General features: G+C 49.7%; 1 protein-coding gene across 3 annotated transcripts in view; it reads right to left on the minus strand.

The window, feature by feature from the left end:
- The window catches only part of FCSK (fucose kinase), a 32,801-nt gene that overhangs the window by 10,611 nt on the left and 10,740 nt on the right, over positions 1-11,450 (minus strand). For 2 of the 3 annotated variants that reach the window (XM_069087643.1, XM_069087644.1), the window contains 10 exons: positions 9,859-9,984; positions 9,298-9,370; positions 8,298-8,395; positions 7,899-7,979; positions 7,235-7,354; positions 6,295-6,466; positions 4,487-4,599; positions 3,139-3,240; positions 1,755-1,925; positions 316-386 (listed from right to left, as the gene is read on the minus strand). In XM_069087643.1, coding sequence (XP_068943744.1) covers positions 316-386; positions 1,755-1,925; positions 3,139-3,240; positions 4,487-4,599; positions 6,295-6,466; positions 7,235-7,354; positions 7,899-7,979; positions 8,298-8,395; positions 9,298-9,370; positions 9,859-9,984 — 1,127 coding nt within the window. Of the gene's footprint in view, positions 1-315; positions 387-1,754; positions 1,926-3,138; positions 3,241-4,486; positions 4,600-6,294; positions 6,467-7,234; positions 7,355-7,872; positions 7,980-8,297; positions 8,396-9,297; positions 9,371-9,858; positions 9,985-11,450 lie in introns of those variants that run through there. The other variant, XM_069087645.1, reaches the window with a different exon arrangement.

The raw sequence follows: 11,450 nt of genomic DNA on the forward strand, positions 1-11,450 counted from the left end.
TTAACCACTGCCAGCCCACCTTAGCAGAGGGGAACACCATCACCATCACCAACCCCGGCCAAGAGGAAAATGTTCACATCCATCCCTGGGACAAATGACAGGGGAAAGGGAGTGTGAGGGACAAGAGGAGGAAACCAGGCCTGGCAAGATAATATGGAATAGTCCACATGGCAGAGGGCCTGACTAAGGTTCATGGCACAGGATGGGGAGAGGGTAGGGGGCACCCAGGGATCTGAGATGGGAGGATTCTCCAGCGGGAAGTGCTCCTACACCCCACTGGGGTCATCCTGCCTCAATGGATCCGGTGGCCCTTACCAGATGCCTGTCCTCTGGAAGAACTCAGTCCAGGGCACATTGAGATATGTGCCCTTCCCCAGTGCTGGGCTCTGAAGAGGACAGTCAAAAGGACACAATTAGGAAACAGTGGTGGGTTCAGGGAGGCAGAGGTGGCTAAGGCAGGGAGGGTGGAGATGAGTGACCAATCAGCCCAGGCTGGGGAAGGAAGGAGCCCCGAGGCAGGACACAGGGCTCCAGGGTCTGAAAAAGGTCTATAGCATTTCTTAAAAAAAACCCTTCAAGCAAATTAGATGCCAACTGCTGCCCCCTCCCCCACTCAGCCCCTTGAGAACCGAAAAGATGGGGTTTAATCAAGAGTCATCTCCCTGGTCTGGGATTCAATGTCCTGGCCTATAAAATGGAAGCACTTCACTCAATAACCTCTAACATCCTTTCCGGTGCTGATTTCCACAATGGCATAAGATGTTCTCTATGCATGCCCACCAAGGATGAGGGCATCCTGGCCTTGGCCTGGCTCTGTGTGTCCTCAGCTCTGCACTGCTTGTCATTGCCAGGCCTGCTGGGTGAAGGAGGGAGAGGGGCAGCCGCCCCTGGACTGGAAGCCCCTTGAGGGCAGGCATTGGGTCATCTCCTTCCTATCCCCCAGGTGAAGCCAGTTCAGGGAGACAGCACCATCCCTATAACCTGGGTACCTCAGACCCACAGAGCTGGGGACTCCAAAGAATAATTCAGAGATGTCCCATGACTTCCCTGGGCTCACACAGCATTTACCTAAAGCTTTCAGCTTTGCAGAGCACTTTAGAAATATTACTTCATTTGATCCTCAAAACAATCTTGGGATGTAAATGCTATTATTATCCCCATTCTACAGATGAGTAAACTGAGAAACAGAGGTTAAGTGACTTGCCCAGGGTCACACGGCTAGTCAGTGTCTAAGGGAAGATTTGAATTCAGATCTTCCTGGCTCCAAGTCCAACACACTATCCACCTGATACTGTCTTTGATAAAAGGTCAAATTATGGGTTCCCTGGCCAACCTCAGTGATAGTGATGGCCCTTAGTAGGGGCCTCCCCGCTGAAGAGGAAAGAACTAGATTAAAATGAGAGGACCCAGGGGTGGCTAGGTGGCGCAGTGAATGGAGCACCGGCCCCTGAGCTCAAATCTGGCCTCAGACACTTAACACCAAAACTAGCTGTGTGACCTTGGGCAAGTCACTTAACCCCAATTGCCCTCCAAAAAGCAAAAAAATAAAAAATAAAGTGAGAGGACCTGGTTTCGAATCCTAGCTCTGGTAGTTACTAACTACGTAAGCTTGGGCAGGCGATGTAACCTCTCTGGGTCAGTTTCTTCATCTATAGAATATAGACACTGGCGCAGAGGATCGCTAAGGTTCCTTCTGGTGCTAACACTATGACCCTTCAGGTCTGAGAGAGCAGCAGGGCCAGGAAAAGACCTACCTGCCAGTCATCTTGGCGTCCAATGAGAGTGAACACCTGGATGGAGGTGTCCCGCAGCTGGATATGATGTCCTTGGAGGATGAGGTCGTGCAGCGCCAAGCCATGGAGGGCGCTGGAGGAAGCTCTGTCCAGTCCAAGCAGGAGGCACCCAGGGCCAATGTGGATGGGACCCTGGTTGGGAGAGAAGGAGCTGGGACTCGGCCACTGGGAATCGTCCCCACTCGGGACTGGTCCCGGGTATGGGAAGAACTCAGGTCAGAGATGCCAGGGCCATGGCTTGGAGGGATTGGGGCAGAGCCTGCTGTGGTCTTGGGCCTCGCCTTGCCACTCTCCAATCCATCCTCAACAACACCGCCAACATTCCTAAAGCACTCCCCTGCTCAGAAAGCTCCAGTGGCTCTCACCTCCTTCTAGACAAAACGCAGACGTGTCTGTCTGGCAGGTAACACCTTTCCCAACATATAGTTGCAGCCCACCTTTCCAGCTGTACTGTACAAGTTTTACAGAACAAATCCTTTTATGAAGGGGATTTGTTCTATGAAGTTTGGGCTCAGTCAAAGGGGCACACTTGAGGACCTAGAGGGCCACATGTGGCCTTGAGGCTGCAGGCTCCCCATTCCTGCTTGAATGGTTCATCCACCCCCTTTGCCTTTGTCTAGAATAAACTCCTTTCTCACCCTCCCCTAGAAGAACCCCTAACTTCTTTCAAGACACTGTCCAAGCATGCTACTGTTCTTTCCTTGTCTCCTCCTCCCAAACTTTGTAAATGTGACATTTACTTAGTTATTTTCATGCATCTAAGCTCCTTGAGGGAAGGGACCATTGCAATTCTGGGTCTGGATCCCAAGTGCACGAAGCAGGCACTAAAATGCTTTCTGGTGGGGTAGCTAGATGGCACAGTGAATAGAGCACCGGCCCTAGAGCCGGGAGGACCTGAGTTCAATTCCAGTCTCAGATACTTGACACTTACTAGCTGTATGACCCTGGGCAAGTCACTTAACCTCAACTGCCTTGCCAAAATGAATGAACGAATAAATAAACGCTTGCTGAAGAAATAGAACAACAAAGTTCAGTGATATTCAGAGGTGCCATTCTTGGCCTTTAGGACCCAGAGTATCTAATCCTCAGGCTGTTCAAATAGCCTTTATATAGAGTAAGCACTTTTTAATTGTTAAATTGAATAAGTCATTTTTTAATTGAATTTGGCTGCCCCACTGGCTCCTCTCCTAGGGCCCTCTCTTTGTCCACAGACCTAGGGTAGCAGGGAGAGAGGGGCTCCCCTCTACCTTCCTGGACAAACCTATTCAATGGGTGGAGCATGAGACAGAGAGAAGGTGCCTGCAGGGTCTGGGGCGAAGGGAGGTGGGAGAAGAACAGCTTTTACCTGGAGTTGGCAATGCTGAATCGCACTCCCAGGGCCCAGGTGAACCTCTCCCTCCAGCAGGCTATTGACCACAGAGCAGCCGGCTTCCAAGAACTGAGGCTTCTGCAAAGGCAAGAAGGAAGGAAACAAGCCTGGGCCTGGGAAGGTTATTCCCATTAAATCCCTCTCCTGGCTCCCTACTGCCTACAGGGTCAGGTCCACAGTCTGACCTCTCCAACATCGTCTGCTGGCGCTCCCTGGCACACAACGCCCCCTCCGCCCGTCAGGCCTGTCTCGTTGGACCCCCCGCCTCCAGCCACACATACATACCATGCTCCTGTCCCATTCCAGACTCCTCTGCCCGCTCCTCTCCAAATGTTCCAACCCTATCTATCCATCCTTCAAGGCTCAGCTCAAGTCCTACCTTCAGGGAAGCTGAAGCTTTTCCTGATGACTATCATGTCAGAAAAGAGCAAGGGACTTGAGGGCCCTCTAAGACAAATCTCTTATTTTACAGAAAAGGAAACTGAGGCCCCAAAAGGGAAATGACTTGCCCAAAGTAATGCAGCTAATTAAGAGGCAGCCCACAATGAACTCTTCTGAATTCTCATGATGCTCACAGTCTACGTCACTCATCTGGCATGGCAATATGTTATATCTTATAAGGGAGGTAGGTTTGTGTTGGGGTGTTGACTCCCCAAGCAGACTGTAAGCTCTCTGAGGGCAGGGACCACGTCTTTTCTTCTGTCCCCCACAGTGGCTGAGCACAGGGTGGCCGTGGTCATTGCTCAGTCTTTGTCTTAGAAAAGGATCACTGACGTCATGGGGCGATGTCTTGATGTTCTCATGAACTGGATTTGAGTGAGGCAGTCACACAGAGTGGCCGGCCTCACTGTCTCTTCCAGAGTCACTGAAGTTCAGCAGCAGGACAAAAGTCAGGACGGTTGTCAATGGCTTGGGATGCAGAGGATGACCTTGGTGTCTCCGATGTCTGACCAGGCTCTACACTCTCCCTTCCTGCTTCAGCCGCCTTCGTGGCCATTAGAACAAATTCTCATCCACCCATTCCACTAGGGGTAAGTCTTTACACACGTGGGGTAGACACCCCCTAACTCAACAACAGGGCTGAGGCCTGTCAGTTGCCCTCGCTCTGGTTTAGCCCACTTTCCCAGTTTTACAGGCTGCGCCATTACACATGACACAGCTTCTTGGAACCCCAGGGGAGAGTTGGGTGAAGGTGGAGGAGGAGCTGCCCCACCAGAGGTGCTGGTCCTTCCTGAACACCTCCGGGTATGAGGCACACACTTGGTAAATGCCCATCTGGTTCCTCTGCACTGACAGGTTAGGCAGGGAAGGAAGGCATACTCACCTCCACCTGGGAGTGCACAATCTGAGCAAAGAGGTCCCGGGGGAGCGTCAGGCTGCAGAGGTGGGTGCTGGCCGACGAGGTCATGTATTCGTAGGTGCCATCTGGGATGTATGCTGCGGAGACACAGACCACAGGTGCGTATGTGTGGCAGGAGGGTTGGGTGGGAATGATACAGCCTCTGCCCAGAGCAGCATCTGCTGTCCCTAAGGGCCCAAAGCAGCCCCAGGACAAGGCAGAAGCAAGACTGTATGACCAGACCTCGTAATGAAAAGAAAAGGCAACCAATGACGCAATACCTGTAAGGCACTTTCCAAACCTTAAAAGCACTATGTAAACTACTATATAATTGTTATTATTCATGGGATTATTATTGTTTTATTTATTTATCTTAAATCATCATTACTTATTATTATTCATGGGGTACTACCCTTCCCATTCTACCCACTGCCTCTAAGACCTGGGGTTCTATTTTTTTGTGTAGCCCAGACCCCTCTGGTTTCAAGTCCTGAGAAGCTTTGTACCCCTTTTCAGAATCATGTTTTAGAATGTATACATTAAAATATGCAGAATACTAAAGGAAGCCCAAGGTTAGTAAAAATAAACATGTAATTTTTTTTCCCATTCAGGTTCGCAGACCCCCAGAAATCTATCCCAGGTAAAGAACACCTGACTTAGACCCTGGGCCATTTCAAAGGCTCTCAGATACCACAGTTCTCCCTCAACAAAAGCAAAAGATGATGATGTCACTGAGGAAGACAAGAATTGGGCCAACTCTCTGGTTCACAGGGACAGGAGAGGGATGAGGCCTTTTCATCAGGGGTGCATTCTGGGAGGGCCACGGTACGGCGGCAGACATTCACAGAGATGAGAGGTTTGCAGAGTACTTCGTCCACCTGGCCACTAACAGCCCCACAGTGAGTAGGTACTGTGAATATGATCATGCCCAATTTGCAGGTAAGGAAACTGAGGAAAAGCGATTTGCCTGTACTCACCCAACTAGTAAATATAAAGAGTGGAATTTGAGTCCAGGGTCTCTGTGACAACAAACATGGCCCACTTTCCCCCACAGACCAGAAAGTATGGCCCTCTTGGCATCGTTTGCCTGTTCATTCGTATGTCAGAGTTTATGATGAAAAGTATCCAAACAAGGGCACACGGTAGGTGCTTAATAAATGTCTGTCGGCTGTCTATCACTGTTTCAGCCAAGAGACTAAGAGCAAAGGAAAGGGGAGACTTCATTCCTTGGGAAGTCTCCTTATCAGGCTAAAGGTGACGTGGTTTCCTCCAGTCCACATATCCCAGTCAATCAACCAGTATTTACTGAGATATACCAGGCCCTGAATTAAGTGCTGGGGACTATAAATAAAAACCTCAAGGGGTTCACAGTCTAAGGGAGGAGACAACATGCAAACCAGAGATATATTCAGAAGTGGTAGGAGGTAACTTAGACATGAAGGCACTAAGAGGTGGGGAGAAGAGGCAAGATCTCCTGTAGCAGATGGGGTCTGGACTGAAAGCCAGAGAAACTAATGAGGGGAGGTGAGGGGAGATGGCATTCCAGGCATGGGGTACAGCCACTGCAAAGGCACGGAGACTGGAGATGGAGGCTCATGTGTTCAGAAGAAGTCTGGTCAAGTTGGATCAGAGAGCATACAGAAGAGAGCAGTGTATAAGAAGACAAGAAAGGTAGGGCATCTCCCAAAGGGTCTGTGGTTTCCTCAGCCCTACTTTGCTCCATAGCTGATCCCAGCCGTCCCTGCACTCCCCGATCCCCAGGAATGATCAGAGCAGATTTAGGGCTCACCCACCAAGGCTAAGAGGCTGGTCCCGGAGCTCCTTCCACAGCACAGCCCGTGCATTCCGTTGGCCCCATGCTTGGTCCGTGTCTCCCTGACCCATCTCAGGGTGACAACCGGCCAGAAAGCTCTCACGGTTCACATCCCGCGCCATGCACAGCAAAATGTCAAAGAATAGGGACAGCTATGGGCAAGGGCTGGAGTTAGAGAAGTCACGAACTGGTCAGGGGACCCCAGAAGGCTGGGAGCCCAAAGTCCCCAGTCTCAGCCTGTATCAGCCACAGACCAGGTGAGAGTGGGGACGGCTGCTGAGTATTGGCAATGTCTACAGCCATATCATGACATCCATGTCTACCCATCCTGGTTCCCCAATAAGTAGGGATAGTCAGGTCAGTGTCTGGGCATATTCAGGATGAGATGAAAACAGTGCTGCCATATCCCCAGTGCTAACTCTCCTTCACTGAGTTCCTCCATTCAGTATCTCCTCAGGAACATCCCTGAGTGGGCACAGGGAGCTTGGAGGAATGATAAACTATATGGGGGCAATTTTTGTGATGTAATTGCCTCACCACCCAAAAAGAAGAGAGACACATGGATGGGGAAAGAGAAAGGAAAAAGAAAAAAGATAGAGAAAGGAAAAGAGAAACAGAGAATTAGAGGGGAGGAGAAAGAGAAAGAAAAAAGGAAGTGGTGAGAGATGAGAGAGAAAAAAGAGAGAAAGAAAAGAGAGGGAGTGGTGAGAGGTGGGGAAAGAGAAGTGGAGAGAAGGAAGAGAGGGAATAGAAACAAAGAAAAGAAAGGAGGGGAAGAGAGACAGAGAAAGAAAGAAATGGTGAGAAAAAGAGAGGAAAGAGAGAAAAGATAAAGAAAAGAGAGGAAGGAGTAGAAGATGAAAGAGAAGAAGGCAGAGAGGAGTTAGAGAAGAAGGAAGAATGGGTCCACAGAGCTTCACCTGGACAGGCCGGGCGCCAGAGTCCAGGCCCATGTAGGTGCAAGCGTCCAAGGGGGGTGAGACGTGAATGGCCAGGAGTCGCTCGGCAGTTTCCACAGAGAAGAAGACAATCCCAGAGACCTGGAGGAAGAGCAACCCCCCAGGAAAAGGATGAGGGGAACAGACTCAGAGTTCCTAAAAATCTCTCTGAGCCTCAGTTTTCCCACTTTGACATGAGAACAGTTGTTTGTTTCTGTTCAATTGTTTCAATCGCATCTGACTCTCCATGACCCCATTTGGGGTTTTCTTGGCAGAGATACTAGAGTGGTTTGGATTTCCTTCTCCAGCTCATTTTACAGAGGAGGAAACTGAGGCAAACAGGGTGAAGTGACTTGCCCAGGGTCACACAGCTAGTAAATCTCTGAGGCTCAATTTGAACTCAGGAAGATGAGTCTTCCTGACTTCAGGCACTGCACTCTGTGCACTATGGTGCCACCTAGCTGCTAATGTACAAAAAAGCCTTTGCAAACTCCCATGACAATCCTGAGACCTGTGCAAGAATCATCCCCATTTTACAAATAAAGAAACTGAGGGTCAGGGTAGTCATAGAGCTCTTAAGGGTCAGAGCTGAGATGACAAGGCCAGGTCCCTCCAGATACCCAAGCTCGATGGTCTTCTCTCATACCAGCGGCACTTTCCCATCAGGTCTCACACACTGCTGTATCTGGATCTCTGTGCCCCGGTAGAAAATGTTATGAACCAAGCCCTGTGTCAAAGGAAGAGGAGGAAGCATTGTGAATGGGGAGAGCTGGGAAGTCAGAGCCCTAGCCTCCAGATGAGCAGATGGGATGCTGTGTAAGGTAGGGAATCAGGCAGGCAGTTCCTCTCCCTGAAAATCACCCTTGGGGCAGAGGAGTATGGAATGAGGGCAAAAGCTCCAGGGTCAGGCAGTGGGGAAAGGAGAGAATGCTGCAAAGAGAAAGGGACAGAAAGTCTTGGACTGAAAAGTCCCATTGGGTACTCTGGGGGCCCGCCTTCCTCCCACCACAACCTTGGGCCCACCCTAGTACTCTGAGAGTGTAACCTGGGAGTCAATGAGGTAGACGCCATGGTCCCGGGCATAGGTCACGCTCCCAGGCAGAGAGAACACCCTGGCTCCTCGGAAGTCATCCCAGACGATCTCTAAGGAGAAAGGAGGCTAACAAATCTTTTTTGTAACCACAGTCAGTCAACCCTCATTTATTAAGCATCTACTGTGTGCCAAGAGCTAGAGATACAAAGAAAGACAAAAAAAGAAAATCCCTGCCCTCAAGGAGCTTTCAGTCTAATAGTGGTAATGGTGGCAAAAACATGACGGTGAATGGGTGTGATTACTGTGCTGCAGGAAATGATGGAACGAATGGCTTCAGAGAAATCTGAGACTTGTATGAACTGATGCACACTGCAGAGACTACGAAGGAAGGGATGGACTCCAGACGTGACAAAAAGACAGGCGTCTTTGGACACGGTCAATGTGGCTTTGATGTAAGGGTTTATGATTCTTTTGCGGTCGGAGTTTAGTTTTGGTTTTTTTTAAGGGGGGAAGGTGGGAGGGAGAGAGCAAATTCTTATTGATTGGAAAAAATAATAAAGTGATGCTTTATATAAGGCTCTCTTGGAGATTCAGGGGGAAATTAAGGTGAAGTAAAAACAAAAAAATCATACAATTATTTTTTTTAATCTTTTAAAAAGGATGGTCTCAATAAATAGGGGGAAAGAAGAAAAGGGAGGCAAAGAATTTGGAACTGAAACTAAAACTTAAATAAACATACAAAAGGAAAAAGAAAAGTGATAGTCAAGGGCCCCTGGGCTTAGGTGGAGATTCCCATTAAAGGAGGGGATTCCAGAACTGATGGATGAAGGATAACACCACCATGTGTCTTTCAGAAAGAAAAGAGGATTTTCTCCACAGGGATAGTGCAATGAGGCTGAGAATGTAGGGAGTAAAGAAATAAGAGAAGAAAACATTAGAGCCAAAGTTTGGGGTGCGGACAACGTGTTCTCCTCAAGAGCCCAGGCCAATCTCAACTGGAAAACCCACTTACCTGGGCTTGTCGGAACAGAGAGAATCATGTCTGTGCTGCAGACCCACACTCCTGGGGGGGAGCCACGGCCCAGCTGGAAGAGAGAACAGAGCTCATGGGTAGGCTACCCCCAGGAGGAGGACAGGGGTGGGGCCGTGAACGCTCCCTTCCTTCCTTTCTCACTCCGTCTCCAGCTGACTGTAGCCCCCTCTGGGACTCTGAAGACAAAAGAAGGGACAAGGTCTTCCAGCTCTGCTAGTCGCCATCTTGCCCAATGATAATGGAAAGTGGCTGACTCCAGTCCAGCTGTTCTTGTCTTTATACACACCTGATGAAATGTAGGGAAGCCAGCACCAGATTATCCAACCGCCTCCTAACCCTAGGCGTCCTCCCCATGAAGAGAACCAGCATTTATCAGCATAGGCATTACTCTAAGCACTTTACAATTATGGTGTATGCTTGGAGCCATCCCCACGGGCCCACGATAGTCTGAGTCATGATAGGGTCAGGGTTGGGGTGAGGCAGGAGTACAGGGAAATTTCAGGGAGGGAGAAAGCACTCTGATCCCAGGCCAGGGCTCACCTTGTGGGTCATGATGGATAGCAGCACATCCAGGTTACAGGTGAGAGACTCTACCCGAGCTGCAGGGTCTGCCACGGGGAGGCAGGTGAAAGCTCGGCCACAGTCATCAAAGGGGAAATCTCGGCCCTGGGAAAGTAAGGAGCTGAGCCTGAGAGGCCTCTCTGGAAGCAGGACCAAGCCTAGAGAGTGACTTGGTTACCCTTTGGGTGGAGGGAAGGCAGAAGGGAGGGTAGAAATGCAGGCCTTTCCCCACTCACCTCTCGGCCAATTCTCTCCATGGGAGAGGGAATTCCTTACCCTTGACATCCCCTCCTCAGACCCAGATTTCTGCTGGGAATTTCAAAATCTTTCCTATGGCTGGAAGAGAGCCTCTTCTCTCTCCTCCTCCCTCTCCCAGGCAGAATTCTTTGGAATCATTTACCCGCAACACTTGTCCCTGACTAACTCCCTGTACTGGCCTTTTTCCATCTCTCCCCTTACTTCTTCAGCAGTGAGTTCTTCCCAGTGGAAGGAAGGCCAGATCAGTCTGTTACATCAGCCCTAAAGCCAAGCCCAGTATCTGTCTGGACCAAAAAATGTATGCCCACCTGACAAGCAATCACGTTCTGACCAGGCCCATTCAGAGAGGCCTCTGAGGCTGGGGGATCAAGACAAGCCTGTCCCTTTTCCTCTAGGGTCCCCTCCCTGCACAGAGCCTTCACCTGACCCTGAAAATCAAATACCAGGACACCAGGCTGTGAATCCCTATCCTTTTCAGTCAATCAAAGTTGGTACCTTCATTCTCATGAATTTATTTGATTCTTGATTCCCTGGACAGAGGAGAGAAATAGCCTGGATAATACAGAACCATGGATAACCCAAAAATCTCTTCTTCTTGGCATTGGAAACGTTGCCTATCTTTCCCCTTTTGTAAGACAGGAGATTTTATTTATTCTGGCTTATTTGAGTGGATATTAAATTGAATCCAGACCATTCAGTTGCTCTCTCTCTAACCAAGAGGATGAGGACAGGAGTGTACCATATGGCAGAACAATACATCTAAGGTTCCTGAATCACCCAGGGCTGTGTGTGAACCTCAGTGTGGTCTTCAGCCAAGAAGGTCCCTCATTGAAGATGGGGAAACAGAAGAGGCAGGGGCTGCCTTGAGAAAAAGTGGGCCTAAGAAGTCAAAGTCCCCAGTTCCCTGTCTTCATCCCTCCTCTCTCTCTGCCTCTCCCTCCCTCTTTTTCTCTTCCTCCTCCTCCGTATTCTCTCTTCCTTCCTTCATCCCTCTCCTTTCTCTCTCCCTCTCTCTCTCTGTCTCTCACTCCCCTTCCCTCTCTCTCTCTTTCTTCTCTCTCTCTGTCCCTCTCTCTCTATCCATCTCTTTCTCCCTCCCTCCTCTCTCTATCTGTCTCTCCCTGTCTCTCACTTCCCCTCCCTCTCTCTCTTCCTTCTCTCTCTCTCTGCCTCTCCCTCCCTCTTTTTCTCTTCTTCCTCCTCCATATTCTCTCTTCCTTCCTTCATCCCTCTCCTTTCTCTCTCCTTCTGTCTCTCCCTCTCTCTTTCACTCTCTCTCTCTCTCTCTCTCTCTCTCTCTCTCTCTCTCTCTC

This window comes from Petaurus breviceps, unplaced genomic scaffold (assembly GCF_028583685.1).
Source record: "Petaurus breviceps papuanus isolate PSGF00001 unplaced genomic scaffold, PetGlider_PUasm1.0 182, whole genome shotgun sequence".
Taxonomy (NCBI): domain Eukaryota; kingdom Metazoa; phylum Chordata; class Mammalia; order Diprotodontia; family Petauridae; genus Petaurus; species Petaurus breviceps.